Raw genomic sequence first — 17,255 nt, 5'->3', positions numbered from 1 at the left:
TGTTGGCGCAATATGTAAACAGTGGTCTATTGTCATAAATGCAGTAACACAGCAATCCAAATAGCAAAATGCTAGTAATATGTTAGTAGTATGCCAGTAAATTTAATCATGACATTGTAGCAAATTCCGGTATGTTAATTTTTAAACTTAATTTTTAGCAGCACGGCTTGCCAATATAATATAACAGAGAAAGTAGAGCAAAAATCGACTATTATTTGTTAGTACGTCATGACAGCAAATATCGGCTGTATGAAGTTAGTCCTGCAGTTTTCGAATTTTGTATTTTATTAATTGTGCTGCATTGTATTATGTTTGTGCTGTAAATCGCAATTCAATAACATAAAGCATATTTCAGAAAATAAAAAATTTTCACTATTTTCTGAACTTTGAAGTTTTATTAATTGTTCTATAGTATACTATAGTTTGCTGATTTGTATCGTAAACGCGAAATTAATAACTAAAATTATATAAGAAAAAATTAAAAAAATTGAATTTTTATTGGCCCGCAATTAAGCTCATTTTTTTTGGTAAATTAGTATAATTTTTAAATCGTGTTATGCCATTAAAAAGATCTTGATATCTTATTCCATTTAGCTAAAAAAAATTTCTAAGGGAAATAATAATATTTAAATTATTTAATAATAAGTTTTAAAATACATTTATCGTATTTGTTTATCGTAATTGAATTATATGATTTGAAAGGTGGGAAAATTGAAAAAAGTTTGGCGTTTCTAAGACTTATGTGTTTTTTTATTAGAACTCAAAAACTAATAATCGATCGGTTTTGTTTTTATGAAGTTATTAGCACAATTTTATTTAGCACAATTATACACAACTGTAGAAAATTTAAAAATGAAAAAAATTTATTTTTATTTTCACCTTTGGATTGTTGATCAAGTTTTGCGCTTATCTATATTTGTTTATTTCTTCATTATAATAATTAGAATCAATTACACAAAGCAAGCCACGTTTATAGAAATTCGATTTACGATATAATATTTACGATATAAAAAAAATTTCTAAGGGAAATAATAATATTTAAATTATTTAATAATAAGTTTTAAAATACGATAAACGTATTTTACGAATATAGATTTTGCGTAACAGAAACTTGCAATATTAATTTTTTCAAATTTATCTTTATTTACTTATGACATGAGTTGTCTCACGTTTCATGAATTAAATAGTATTGTATGAATTAATAATTATAGAAACTGCATTTGACGTGACCCAGAACCAATGACATGGATGTAGCGATAGTTTGATTCTTTCTTGTTTTTTTTTTATTTTCTTTTGTTTTATGGTTTTTTTTTTGGTTTTCTTAATGGTTATTTTGTTTTTTATTTTGATATATTTTTATACTTTTTTTGGATATATGTCATATGTTAGTGTGTGTTTTTTAAATGTATTATAAAAAAAGGGAGAACGTTCATATTTTTATAATCATGTACCCACACATTTTGGAAAAATGTATAAGTAATATACAGGATGTCCGGCAAAGACGCCAACGCTCGTAAGCAAATAGAGCACAGTAAACTGAACAGAAAAATCCTTTTTGCAATTTTTGCAATAATTATTGATTAAGGATTGACGAATGAGCACGCCTTTCGCATGGCTATCGCGCGGCTAAATCATGAAACATGACTTTGCGAAATAGCGACGAGAGGGATACGCTTGAGCGGCGCGAGATCAAACTTTTCGTTGCCGTGCGACACTACGAAGTTCGCCGCTTAGAGTGTACGTCCCATGGTCTAGCCGCGCAATAACCGCGCGATATGCATGCTTATTTGTCAATTTTTTTAAAATTAATATTTCAATAATTATTGCAAAAATTGCAAAATGGTAAAGGATTTTTCTGTTCAGTTCATTGTGTTCAATCCATCGAGCTTTGGCATAATTTTTGTCATATAAAGTATTATAAAATAAATTTTTTTTTATTTTTTGTAATGTACAAATAAAACAAAACATGCATTTGTTTTAAGGAGATATAGTAAAAATATTTTAATAATTTTATTTTTTTATGGCAATGTAATATACAGGGTGTTCTTAATTACAGATGTTTTTAATTTCTCCTCTTCTCCCCAAAAAAAGAAAACTTTTATTTTTAATTGTAGAACACATACTGCTTCAGACAAAAGTTGTTTGGTTTGAAAAGGGTCATTTGATGATGATTTTTATTTGACCTTGAATCAAAGTTCAAAAAAATTATTTCAAGATCAATTTTATTTTTTTTTAATGGAAATCTTTATTTTTTATTACATATTCTTTCAGTCCTTCTTGAGACCTTGGTAATTATTTAATTAGAAGACCTTTTCCAAATTTTGATAAATGATCAGGTCTCTCTGAAAACATCTTTATTGTGACTGCAACAGTGATAATCAGTCGGGGGAGTTTCTCCCCTATCATCCGCTTCCCTCTCCTCCCCCCAAATCGAAAAACCCTCAAAAACCGAAAAATTTGGTAATTATGTATTGTAAAGGAGACAGCTCCGAAGATCTTATCCTTGATATATGTTATGACTCTGATAATAATTTTGCAACATGGCTTTTTTACGTTAAAAATTATGGTGGCCCTTAAACAGAAGTAAATGGAGGGAAACTCTTTGCGTGGAAAATTATAAGTCCAAGTGAAAACGTACGTATAGACCTCTAAGCAGTGATTATTATTTTTTATTGTGAAGTGAGGTTCCACATGGGCTTACAACTTTTCACGCGAAGCAAAGTTTCATATAGATTTACAACTTTCCGCGTGAACTAAAGTTTCCACGCAAAGCGAGATTCAACGCAAATCTGTGTCTAGTATTTTGCTAGTAGAGCCTCGGCACAGAGGGAGCGGAACATACTTCCACGCATATACTTTTTAATATGAAGTTCCAATATGAGTTATATATAACTTTCTATTTTATGCTTATTTACCAAAAAATTATATAAGACAGCATTTATCAATACAAAGATTTGAATTCAACTTTGTTTTGCGTAAAAAATTGTAAACCCACGTGAAACTTCGCTTTGCGTGGAAAGTTGTAAATCTATGTGGAACCTCACTTTGCATTAAAAAGTATATGCATGGAAGCAGTATGTTCCCCCTCTCCCTTGCAAGAGGCTCCATTATCTGGAAACAGACACATAGGTTTGCGTTAAATCTCGCTTTGCATGGAAAGTTGTAAACTTTTTATAACCCAAACCAAATCTTAGTTTTAAATCACAAATAGGAGGAGCTACGTCTCTATGTAAACTAACATTTTTCTAAATGTAAACAACCATTTTTTTTTACGTCAGATTTACGCAAATAGAATGTAAACCAACTTTATTTTTCCTTATTTTATAATAGAAAAAGTATTAAAATTGTGAAACTTTAACTTGTTTTTTTGAGAGGTTGGAGATAATTGGAGAAGGATTCCCCCGATTGATTATCATTGTTGGAGTCACAATAAAGATATTTTTAGAGAGACCCGATCATATTTATCAAAATTTGGAAAAAGCTTTATTGTAAATAATTATTAAAATTATTTAACTTTTGTCTGAAACGTTTTTATGTAAAAAAAAAAACAATATTTATGAAAATATCTAAGAAAGCAATTTCTTCTGACTTGTTTTGTATTTATTTCATTTCTAATGTTGCTTTTTTCTTTAATATACTTATATTTTGGATTACTTATTTATTTCAATTTTTTTTTATCTGTTCTTCAGTTTTTTTATTTATTTCTAATTTATTAATTTTCTTTGCGTTAATTATCAAAATCTTTATTTCTTTTTTTTTTTTTACAAATTTGTTTTTTAATATTATTAGAATATTTTCACAAGATGTCTTTTTGTACTCATCATGCATATATGTCAAAATATATTTTTCATGTTAATTTTGACACTTTTCTTTTTTTACGTTTTTTAAATTTGTTATTAAAAGATTAAACAATTAGTTAAAAAGAATAAATTATAATAATATATTTGATATTGAATACGATTTATAGAACGGAAAGTCTTGAGGGATTGTTACATGTATCCTACTCAATGCAAGCTGAGCTTAACAACGCGCGGTGCGTGTGATCAACGAATTTCCGTCATCTCGAGTACATCCTCAAACACGACATCCGGTATAGTCAGCGATCGGGTACACAGTGAAGATGAACCTGATATTGCATCGGCATCAACTGAGTGTTTGTCACATCTTACCGAAACGACACCTTATTTGGCTATTCAAAATAGAATTTTAAACTGCACGAATACGGATATGGAAAATCACTCTCCCGTTTCTATTATCGACGGTAAGCTTAGTCGATAATAGAAATCTCGTTTTATTAATTACGAAAAACTAAGCTAAATTATACAACATACATTATGAATATAAGTAAAATCGTCTCTTTATCAATCTATATAATTTTATCAATTATGTCTAGAGTTCAATTTAAAACATTAATTTTAAGTTTTATTATGGTATATCTCTTTAATTTAAGAAATAAAAATAAGATGTTAAGTACTTTTGTACTTCGATACTATAGATATAATATTTCTCTTCATGCTGGTTTTTTATAATGTCTTGTTAATCTCTGTTTTAAAATTATTTTAAGTAAAAATATTTTTTATCTTAGAAAAATTTCTCATTTTTGGTTATTATGTCATCAATGTCTGTTCAAAGAATACGATTGCTTTGAATTTGATTTTTGAAACTTTTTCACCGCTTGTGTACATGACTATATGCAAGATGATCCAGGTTTTGCTAAAGACCATCAATATAAACAGTAACAAGAAAAAATATTAAATAATAATAAGTTGTTTAAGACTTTATTATAAAGTTATTTGCAACTTTTAATTTTTTGTGTTGTCTAGGATTTTTATTTCTTTCTTTGCTTGTAGAATCAAAATAAAGAGATTTTTCTGGTATAATTGAAACTCAAGTTACTGTGAGCTTATTTAAAACTCGTTCGGCCCAGCCATTGTTGAAATCCTTGATGATAAAATACTTTCAACTCATACAGATCTGTCTCGCTATTGTCACGCATGATTTCTGTGGCTTTACATGTTTTGACACAAAACACTATCATGTCTCTCGATTTCACGTTTTTGTTGCAACTTTAATAAAACTTAATAAAACTTCAAATGATGTGTGTTTATATAATATTTTTTTTTCTTATTTTTGATTATACTAATGATATTAGACTAAAAAAATTTGGAACATGTTGTATAAAAATGTTTTATGCGAGCGGGATTCAATAATCCACATTACTACATTGACCAGGTGAACACTAGGATCTTCTCATTAAATTATGCTAATTATTTTGACATCAGTAAATATATGTGTATTATCAGGAAATGTGCTAACGGGATTTTCGCTTTATGCAATCATATATAAGAATATACGTTTCATGTCATATAATCGTGCAGCTATTGGATATATTATTATTGCGTTAAAAAAATACATATATTTTCAAAACATTGCAGTAAAATAACAAAACAAAGAATTTACGCATTTTCATATATTGTTTTCCTTCCTTTTATTTTGGACCAGCTATTTTTCTATAAAGATTAGAATTCTCCTTTTGCGTTGCTCTTTCGTTATATATGTTGTCACATAATTATTATATGTAAGAAAGCCAGTAAAAGATAAAAAATATAGACATATATATGTTGTCAAGGACTGAGTAACTTTTTTTTATAACTTAAGTAGCGGTCATTGTTTATTAAAAAGTTATAAACAAACAAAGTTTGAAAAATTTGCCACTTTGTGTCAATGCTGAAGGAAATAATTTGCTGATGTGTGTGTAGACACAGTGCTTGGGGGTGGAGATTTTTTTATTGTGTTTGAAGATCGACCGCCCATCTTAAATATATTTATACATTACAATTCTAAAGGGGGGTCAAAATTAAGTGTAAGATGAACTTTGCTTCGTCTTGCAAAGTACATGCGTGAACACAGTGGGTTTGCCTCCTTCCCCTTTCTTACGGAGAGCTCCACTTCTGAGAGATATAATCTAATCCAAATTTTAATTTTAAATTAGAAATAGGTTTAGGTTAGGTTATATCTTTCGGAAGTAGGACGCCTCCCGTAGGGGAGGGGAGGGCGGAACGCATGCGTCACATATACACTTTCTCATCCATACATAATTGTCGAATGGACTTTGCTTCGCGTTGTAAAGTATATGGTAAAGTATATATAGTGGATATAATGGGTTCCCCCCTTTTAGGGGATCTCCACTTCCGGACGATATAATTTAATCCAAACTTATTTGTGATTTAAATCTAAAATTTATGCTTCTACTTATGCTTATATTAATGCTTCATAACTTTTGTTTGTGAAACAATTTTTTAATTAACAACGAGCACCAACTCAAATTTTTTATATTTCTCAGGATGATAACCTTGACAACTTATATCTAAGTCAAAGTCATCAAAGCTACCTACCCTGTACTACATACCAATTACTTCCTTTAATATTGACACAAAGTGGCAAATTTCTCAAACTTTTTTTGTCTATAACTCTTTAATGAACAATAATCATCGATTAAGTTAAAAGTTATTTAGAGTCATGTCCTTGACAATATATGTCAAAGTCAAGGTCATCAGAGCTGCCTCACCTTTTCACAATTATCGAATAAAAATGGTGATTAAAAAAAGATTCCAGAATGTAGCAATAGCTTTGACGAATCTAAAATAAATGGAATTTATAATACATTAATACTTCTATCTAGTAGACATGTTTTTTTTCCGTAATTATATGTAAATCATTCGTGTGTACATGATTTAATATAATCGTAGGACAATTTTCAGAGTTTGATGGTTCTGATGTCAATTCCACATCGATGGCACGTTTTGCAGCGAACACTATGATGACTGCCGAGGGTTCACAATGCAGCAGCAACTGTAGCACAATCGTCATCGTTAATACACCTATGGGTAGACCAAGACGAATGCGTCGCACTTCAGCGACCTCTAGTTTGGAATTAGGATACTCGCACACGGCACAAAATTCCGCAATCTCTTCAGAGACAGTCAGTTTTCCAAGCACTATTTACGACAGATGTAAAAAGACAGGTAAATAAATAAGCAAGACTGAGCAGTGAAAATTACTAATCTAGTTCACTTCAACAAATAATTTTGTAAACAATCAAGGTATATATGGAATATTTTGTTCTGAAATCATTAGAATCAAACTTCTATTCCTTTTTTTTCAATTCACATTAAAAGATGTAACAGAAATTAATAATCGACAAACAGAACAAACGGACAAACGAAACGCATGAGATATGCAATAGCGAACTAATAGACACAAGAGTGTAAGAAAAATAACCAACTGATTTATTAAAGAAAAATAGTAAGGTGATTAGGCAAAGTAAATTAGAATACGAAATTAAATTAGTAGAATGAAAGCTAGGATGATCAATTAATATCAGTACTCCAACCAAAATCGAAGACTATAATATTGAATATAATCAAGTGAAATATGATACAGTCATCGTATACAGATAATCATATACAGATAAGGTGATTAGCGCTAGGTCACGTGATGTCTTGACAAATATCCTTTGCATGTCGTCAAATCGGTCCGCAAAATGCAAGACTGAATGATGAGAAAATGGCCGGAAGTCAGATCGAAAATTGCTGCGATAACAGCTCTCAGATTGCAGATTGAACGACGGACCACGGAACACTTTTTGGGTGCATAATCACGGAGTTCTAGAATACATAGAGTCCGACGATAATAGACGACGATAATAACGGTGTAATAGTGAGCAAAGATCAACAGTCGAGCAATGGCGAGAAGATGATGCACGCGACGCGCAAAAAGTGCGGCTTCACGCTGCGCAGAGTGCACATGATTGCACGATCTTCGGAGGAGTACAAATTTTCCGTTTCGCGGATTGACGGAATCCGCGAATCACTCTCAACGCAACACTAAAACGCTCTTTCTCCGAATTAAAATTTCCAATACACGCGTACATTCACATTCACATGTATATAGCCGATCGAAAGCCCAATAGCGGTTGCGAAAAAGAATATATTGACATCTGCAGACAAAGATATGCGCGCGTGCACACACGCACGCACGCACACACACATACATACACACACACACACACACACACACACACACACACACACACACACACACACACACGGGGTGGGAGAGGGTGCAAGGAGGCCTTCGGCCCTCCTCCCGCACCCGCCCCACCGATAGGCAGGGTGGACTTTGCTTTACAATATAGCATGTACTTTGTAAGTTGTAAAGCGAGGTCCACTCTGCCTATCGGCGGGGCGGATGCGGGAGGGGGGCCGAAGTTCCTTTGCACCCCTTCCCCTTGTGAGTGTGGCGCGCGTGCGTGTGCGCGTGCGTGTGTGGGCGCGTGCGCGTCATACGAAAATGTGCGCAATTTTACCATTAAATCAATCAATTATTTTCTGCTTTAACAAAAAAACTTCAATATATCAACGATTCACTGCTAATGATTTTCTTCGTTCATAGATATATTATTCCACATATATATTAATTGTTTATGCCTCTTAATACTCAAAATAACTACTATATTTTTCACTTGCTACCTTTTTTGTTAATAACTTTTTAATTAATAATGACCGACGGCTAAAACCTTTTGTATGTTGTTCAGGGTCATGACCTTGATAACATATGTCATGGTCAAAATCATACGAGAAGGGTTTCCTTTTATGCAGGTTTACCCAACACTTTACTAAAATCAATGTGCCGAGAAATGTTTTTATATTAAAGCTGTATTATAAAAATATTAGCTCTGAGATCTAGCGTATAATTCTTTAGCCAATTATACTATTTTTTTATTATTTAATTTTATCCACAATTCTGAAGAAATCCTAAGTGACTAGAATTAACATTTATTTCTATTTCAAAAAAGATCCAACCAAAGAAATGCAACAATTATTATTTAATATGTGTAATACATCACAACATACTTGGAATTAGAAGAACACTATCCGCTATCAAGTCGTTTTGCTTAAAAATGTATTAAATGATCAGAGAAAGGATGGGTTTGCTTACTTCATCGATGAGAAAGCGTTTGATAGAATAAGATCTGAAAAACTTATTGAAATACTAGAAGAACTAAAGATTGATAATAAAAACGTTAGAATTATCAAAAATTTCTATTGGAAATAGAAAGCAATTATTTAAATTTAAGAAGAAGTATTATGGACAATTCTTAAGGGCAATTTCTATTAAGAAAGAAATTTGTCAAGGTTGCATTTGTCATCAATAATCAAATGTTTAGTCTGTATATTCAAAGACTTATCTAGCAAATTGCATAATTTTGTGTTATCTTAAGTTGAAGGATTTAATCTAAATATTGAAATCAAGAGTAGAATTGAAATAGTAAGAATAATATTCAATAAAGTTCGTTTTATGTAATAACAAAAATCTTAAAATATATCTTAATATAATCAAAAAATCTTAACATAAATCTTAAATATTAAAATATATATATAAATCTTAAAATATTAAAATTTTAAAATAACAAATGCTTAAATGTTATGTATGATTCCAGCAAACACATATTATTAGGTGATAAATTTAATTCCTGTCGTTGGATACTAGGAAATGCCGGCTCCAACGCTGGCGGTTTCGACGATGAAATCGCATGTCTTTTGTAATTTAGATATTGCTGAAAGTGATTCAGTCTTCACAGGTTAGATTTCTCGATGCCAAAGAGATTTTTCAGTCGATTGAAAATGAATCGCGATAAGCTGTTTTTTCGACATGTGATTCTTCACTACTTCAACCTCAAGAAAACTGCAGCTGAAACACATCGCTTATTATTCGAAGTGTATAGTGATGAAACTCGATCGGAAAGAGCATGTAGAGTTTGGTTTGAATGCTTTCGAAACGGTGATTTTGACGTGAAAGACAAAGAATGTCCTAGACAACCAAAAAAATATGAAGATGTTGAGCTGCAAAAATTTCTCGATGAGAATCCAGCTCAAACACTTTTAGAGGTGTTGAAAGCGTTAAATGTTACTCTAATGGCTGTCTCAAAACGCTTGCATTCCATAGGAAAAATTCATAAGGAAGGGATATGGCTACCACATAAATTGTCAGAAAATGGCACTTTGAATCGCTTTGAGTCACTATCACACGACTTCTTTGCTTGCCAGACAAAGGAAAAAAAGTTTCTTTGTGGCGTATCATGACTGCCGATGAAAAATGGATTTATTTTGATATTTCCAAGTGGAGGAAATCATAAATGGACCGCGGCCCATCATCCACTTCATCGTCGAAGAGGAATATTTACGGGCCACAAGACCTTGCTCTTCATTTGGTGGGACCAGGAGAGTGTGCTGTATTACGAACTTTTGCGTCCAAATTTCCGAAACTGTTACAGCTGCTCGCTACCAACAGCAATTATCGATTGAGTGACGAGTTGATGTAAAAAAGATCATCCGTAACCAACAATCGATGCAAAGTCATTCTTTTGCATGATAACTCTTGACTGCATGTTGCGAAAAGCGTGAAGCATACACTTCTAGAGCTTGAATGGGAAGTCCTCCCACATCCAGCGTATTCTCCAGATTTGACATCGGATTACCATCTCTTCCGGTCAATGCACTTATGGACACACACTTCTCCAATTACGAAGAAGTCCAAAAATGGCTGGATAAATGGATCACCTCGAAAGACATTACATTCTATCGTCGTGGGATTGCCCTATTGCCGAAAAGATAGAAAAAAGTAGTAGAAAATGGAGGAAACTTATTTTTTTTGATTAAGGGTCATTCATCTTTCCTTCGAAGCAAATCAATTTTGTAAACAAAAAAACAGCAGGAATTAAGTTAATATAAGTTATACAACATTTAAGTAAAAATTAAAATAACACAGCTGCTATATATTTATTATACATATAACATCATTTATATAGATATTCTGTTTACTGTTGTTATTAAATATATGTTAGAATAATTATACTCATGTAATATAATATTTATATAACAAAACATTATTAATATTATATTTTATTGATACATTAAAAACATAATTGTAATAAAATTAATATATAACATAAAAATAGTATTCAACCGCTAGTTCGTTTGTTTATCACTGTAATACGCAATCCGTTTATTTTGCATTTGAGTTTTAATCGAGAGAATTATATAAAGCAAAAAGCAAGGAGATAGCAAGAGATTAAAAATGTAATTATTTTGATCAGTTCAATGTTTGATGCAATCCTAATATAGGAAATTCAGATGTTGGACTGATTGTTTAGAAATCGGGCAGATAAATATCCGAAAAAGTTAAAATTATATCCTATTTATTATATCACATTAGTTGTCTACTTGAGATGTAAAATATAGTTCTAATATTCATAAACAAAATTTTGCATTTTATGAATTAAATTATTTAAATTAAATTATTTTATTATTTATTTAATCATGTTACCAAGTTTTTTCACACACGCACACGCACACATACTCGACAACGAATACAAACACACACACACATACACCACACAAAGTAATATATGTATATATGTATATATATTGTTACGTCTCTGCGTCGCGTTAGAGGCAGTCGATCTGAAGCGAGATCATAGAGGAGAATCGTCTTTAAGAGGATGTCATGGAATGTTGATAAACAACGGCAGCCATGTGAGATTTTGGGAAGGCCTCACTCAAAGACAGCTTCCTGAAATCTCACATGGCTGCCGTTGTTTATCAACATTCCATGACAACTTCTTGGAGACGATTCTCCTCTATGATCTCGCTTTAGATCGACTGCCTCTAACGCGACGCAAGGACGTAATATTATATATATATATATATATATATATATATATATATATATATATATATAAAATGATGCGTGCGTGCGTACGTGCGTGCGTGTATAAAGTAATATTTGTAACTGCACTTTAGAAAACATGTATATGCTAAAAACATCTGTATATGCTATATTATTACAAATGAATATCTATTATATATGTAATGTTTCTGCATTTTCTTGTGCTGTATATTACGTATATTCAAAAACAATTAAAAATTATAATGTAACATTTATATAATAAAACTATATAAATGTCAAATCAGTATGTTATATCTTATACTCTTATTTTATTATAGTTATGTTCTTAATGTATCAATAATATAACATTATATTTATTGTTACATAATTTTTACATAATGATGGTTCCGTATTTGGCTGACGAAGAGAGGCTTGAGTGTGCTCGTGGGAAATTGCATGGGGTGCAGGACCAAGGAGGAAGACAAAGCTGTAGAAGGGAGAAGAAGGAAGAGCGGAGAGAGGAGAGAGGAGTCCAGATGAGAATGAAAGGAAGTGAGATGGCCAAAATAGAAAGAATTTAGAAGGAGTAAATTTTATGAGCAGCTAGAAGTTAGAACGGAATGAAATAAGAGAGTGAGAAAGAGGCATACTGATAGAAAGAGAGGCGAAAGGAAGAGAGAGAAAATATATGTTGACAAGAGAAAGGACATATAAAGCAAAACAGGGCAGCAACTCTTGTAAAGGACAAATAATGTTGAGGAGAGGATACCGAGAGATGTGCGAATTACAAGGATCGGGCATGTGGTAATCGATGGGGAACAAGCGCAGATATGGAACCGAGGGAATAGTACACAGTTGTGGATAGTGATAAGAGTGAGGTTTGAAGTCGGGATAAAGCAGAAGATAGGAGGAGATGAAGAGGAGGAGTGAGAGAGATGATCAAAGGAGAGGAGAGTGGATGGTAAAAGAGAGAGAGGGAAGGCGAGTAAGAAGAGGAGCGGAAGGAGTACAAGAGAACGGAGGAGGGAAGAGGGAAGAAGCAGGGGAAAGTTAAGAGACGAGCAGAGACGGATAGAAGAGGATGGAGAAGAGAAAGTGGACGAAAGAAAGGAAATAAGAGGGTCGAAGAAGGAGATAAAGAGATGGAGGAGAGAAGATAAAGGGGGGTGGAGAGAAAGAATGAGAAGGTTCATGGATAATGGAGGAAGGGGAGGAGGATGAAGAGGAAGAGGATGAAGAGAGGAAGGAGATGGAAGGAAGAGGAAGAAAGATGAAGGGGATGGAAGGAGTGGATAGGAAATGAAGGATGCAAAGAATGGAAGAGGTGGAAAGGAAAGGAGGCCATGAGGAATGGAAAGGAAGAATGGTAGGAAGACAAATAGAAGGCAGAGGAAGGAAAGTAGGGATGGATAGGAAGGAAGAGGGACAGAAAAGGAACGGAAAGGAAGAGGAGGGTGAAGAGGTGGAAGAGAAGGAAGAGAAAAGGAATGGAAGAGGAAGAGGAAAGGAATGGAAAGGAAGGAAGGAAAGAGGGAATGAAGAGAGAAGGAGGGAGGGAAGAAGGAAGTGGATGAAATGGAAGAGTGGAGAAGATGGAAGGAAGAGAGGATGGAAGGAACTCTAAGAGAGAGGTGAGAGGGAAGGAGAAAGAAGGAAGTAAAGGAAGGATTGGGAGTGAAAGTGATGGCTCGGAAGAAGGATGAAGGCTAGTAAGAGAGAGAGAGGGGAAAAGGAGGATCGGGACAGGAGAAGGAGGAATATGATTTGGAGAGGAGTGAGAGGACTGGATGCGGAAGAAAGGGATGGCCACGGGAGTGACGGAGGAGATTTTGGATAGGAGAGGGAAGAAGGCAGGGATAATAGAAAGGGAAGATGAAGGAAGAAGGAAAGGAATGGATAGAGGAAGAGGAAGGGATGAGAGGAATGGAAATGAAAGACGAAATAAGGAGGAAATGGAGGGACTACAATGGAAGAAAGGAAGCTCAGCTGGAGGATGGGGGAGAAGGCAAGGGAAGAAAGAAGGAAAGGCAGGAGCACGTTGGTGGACAATAGAAGGTTATGGATAGACGGAAAGGAGTGAAAATGGGATGAGGTGAGGAAAGTATGGTTGGAGAAGAATGCAAGACGGTGAAGCAAAGAGTGGTTGGAAAAACGGGAGGAGTATAGAGACAACAACGGGCTCTGGAAGGAACGATAAGGAGAGGGGGAGATGCGAAAAAAGGATGGGGAAACGAGGAGGGGAAGGGAGTTATTAGCTATGTAAGCCTTATAGGCTAGGACGGGATAGGAAAGGGGTTGAGAGCTGTATAAAACAGATAAATGTTAAAGTATTATTGTATTGTAATTATATTTGTATTTGAGAACTGTGTAATATTGAATCTCCCTTGGGGGGCAATAAAGACGCTATTCTATTCTATTCTATATAATTGTTACAATTAATGTATAACTGCTACATAACATTGTTGTTTCCTTGAGTGAGAAATTACAAGTAACAAGGTAAAGTATCACATGTTACATTCCTGTAATATCATTTGTTATATTCGATTACACTGACGCAGATAGCCAAGTCTGTTCAAACAGATTTTGTCAAACGTCTGCTAATAAATTTTTGTCAGTAGAAAGACTGCAGACTGTATGCAGACAAAATTTGTTATATTAAATAATGATAGCAGAAATATTACAAAACCTGCTGACATAATTTGACAACAGATCAGTAACAGAAACCAAGCAGAATTTGTATAGAATTATTATAGCAGATTGGCAGCAGAAATTGAGCAGGATCGGCGCAATGAAATTTGATGTCAGATTGGCGGCAGAAACAGAGCAAGTCTGCGCATATGCATTTTAATGGCATATTGGTAATAGAAATCGAGCAGGGTCTGCTAATATAACATGATATCAGATTAGCAGCAAAAACCGAGCAAGATCTGCGCACGCGCAATCTAACAGCAAATTGGCAGCAAAAATCGAGTAGAAGCTGCAATAATTTATTGAAACAGTAGTTTATTTGCTTACCGCTATGCGACACAGTATTCATTTTCTATATCTCGTATTCAAGTTCTTGTCATGAGAGTATATGAAGCCTGCAAAATGCGGCTAATAACATATATAATTATTTCTATCAATTCAATTTTTTATACGATTCCCATACAAGGAATTCAGATATTGAACTGATTTTTGAAAAATTGGACAGATAAATGTCCGATTTCACTTATTCGGACAATTTCTATCCGAATAAGCAAAATTATTTATGATATGAAATAGAAATCTAAGATATAAAATAGAAATTAAATAAAATCTTTAATTGTATAAATTAAATTATTTAAATTTTCCTATATTTATTACATTAATATTATATATTTATATATTATTAATACAAAAAACAGAAAATGACGTCCCGTGAATGTGATATATTGACTATTGATATCATTTTTGAGTTTCATGAGACCTAATTTAGGATGTTTAATTATTTATGTTATTTTGTGACCAAAATTTATTGTGATTTTCTTACTTGGGATTCTTTAAATGTTTAAATTCATTTAAATGTCCATTTTATATAAACGCCTAGAAGCTGCAGAATCTGCTTGATTTCTGCTGTCAATCTGTCAGCAGTTTACGGCAGATTATGTTAGCAGACTGCTCGGTTTCTGTCGCTAATCTGCCGCCAAGTTATGTCAACAAAGTCTGTTCAAATTTTTCCGCCAATCGGTCAAGTTATTATATTAGCAGATTTTGTCAGCAAAACATTAGCTGAATGCAAACGCAGTTGATGTCAGTTTGCTAACAGATTTTGATTAAATCTGCTACCAATCTGCCGTCATACTGCTAACATTTTGCTTAAGGGGGAATTATATAACCGTTATAATATAAAAGCGTGTTTTCTGGGATCAGTTTTTCTATTAGAACTTGCAACCAGGAAGCATTTTAAATATTGATCTATAGAAGAATACTCAAAATATCATGGGTCGATCATATAATGAATTTACAGATATTACGAAGAGTAATTTGTGATGATTTGAACTACCAGAACTCCCAAAATTAGGAAGATTGCTTATATGGGACATTAAAAAAAGTAAATACTTGTTACAAAGAACAATGAAAAAAAATAGATTTGCGTGAAATAAGAAAGAGAAAAGACGCCGTAATATCAATAAAAAAAAAAAAAATGGACGAGAGTTAGTAGTAGTTTTATGGAATTGTTTAAGTTTGTGTAATCGATAAATATTCTCTAAGATGATTGAAAGAATCTAACGAGGGAAGTTCGCACAATATATGCGCTTATTACTTCTTCAAATTTTATCTAATTCCTGACTATCGCATAAAAATAATCTGTCGCGAATACATGTGGCGCTGAATGAGTCAATATTTATTTCTGCCTAAAATCATAATCGTTTTTTATTTCATTATTTTTTTCATCTATGACGTCTTTCTTTAGAAAGAATCTTCTTTCTGTTTAAATTTTCTACGGTAAGTAACCGTTAGACTTTAATGGATGTCTACAATTTTAAAATTAAATTTTTGGCGGATTTTATAAAATACGTGATTATAATACATAATTTTATCACTTTATTTTCAAAGTGTGCAAATTCGGTACTTAAAAATCTGCTATTCTCACAACTTAATCTTTGATTATTTTTGTTAATTGAACTTGAAATGGAGTTTAAACTAATTGCAACTTAGAAAAATTTTACCTCTTTTATAATTACGTAGAAGAAAAGAATTGTGAAGTCTACAGGATAACATTATAATTGTGAGATAATAGATTTCACATCATCCGTGAGGAACTATTTTTGATGCATTATTCTTAAAGTGATTTTCTCAATAGGAAATCAGTAGTGGTTTTTTGATTAGTGGTTTCCCAGAAGAAAATATTTGATAAAACTGCATAAAAGGTAACCATTCAATTCAACCAACACTTTCAATTTTATCGCCACTTAACCCTTTCGCTACTACGGGCCACTATAGTGGCCTTCCACAAGAAAAAATATCATACGCAGTTACATTATTAGAATTGTATTATATTGTTATATTATTTGTATTATTTGTAGAATTGTATTATATTATGTTATATTATTTGTATTATTTGTAGAATTGTATTATAATATGTTATATTATTTTATTATATTATATTGCATAATGTTACTTCCTCTCATACTATAAATTAAAGAGCGCATACTAAGACGTTATAAATACCCTGGAATACTCTTTATTTATAAATACCCTTTGGAGAAAAATTTTTTCGTCCGAAAACATTCAAGCAGCTTGGGTTCTCCGCCGCGGTACTCTCGCTGACGATCGGCGTCGCGTAGCGTGCAGTGATGTCGCGGCGCTCCGTTCAGCGGAAGTACCGCGGCGGAGAACCCGCCCGTAGCGAAAGGGTTAAATATGTTGTAAAGGAGGTTCTTCTGAGTAATTCCCTGTAAGAAATAAGTACTGGACTGCATTGGTTTAGAAGATATAACAAATTAAAGTTTGACATTAAAGCATGTGTATGCTGTATAATTTAGTTATTTTTTCATTGAAAA

The 17,255-nt window shown here is 32.8% G+C and overlaps 1 protein-coding gene across 4 annotated transcripts in view; it reads left to right on the top strand.

Annotated features, from left to right (window-relative positions):
• Nucleotides 1–17,255, top strand: part of LOC126850758 (protein expanded) — a 158,214-nt gene that overhangs the window by 134,518 nt on the left and 6,441 nt on the right. For 2 of the 4 annotated variants that reach the window (XM_050594054.1, XM_050594053.1), the window contains 2 exons: nucleotides 3,968–4,261; nucleotides 6,762–7,025. In XM_050594054.1, coding sequence (XP_050450011.1) covers nucleotides 3,968–4,261; nucleotides 6,762–7,025 — 558 coding nt within the window. The remainder of the gene's footprint in view (nucleotides 1–3,967; nucleotides 4,262–6,761; nucleotides 7,026–17,255) is intronic. The other 2 variants (XM_050594057.1, XM_050594055.1) reach the window with 2 other exon arrangements.

This window comes from Cataglyphis hispanica, chromosome 7 (genome assembly GCF_021464435.1).
Source record: "Cataglyphis hispanica isolate Lineage 1 chromosome 7, ULB_Chis1_1.0, whole genome shotgun sequence".
Taxonomy (NCBI): domain Eukaryota; kingdom Metazoa; phylum Arthropoda; class Insecta; order Hymenoptera; family Formicidae; genus Cataglyphis; species Cataglyphis hispanica.
This window is presented reverse-complemented; position numbering and strand designations above follow the sequence as displayed.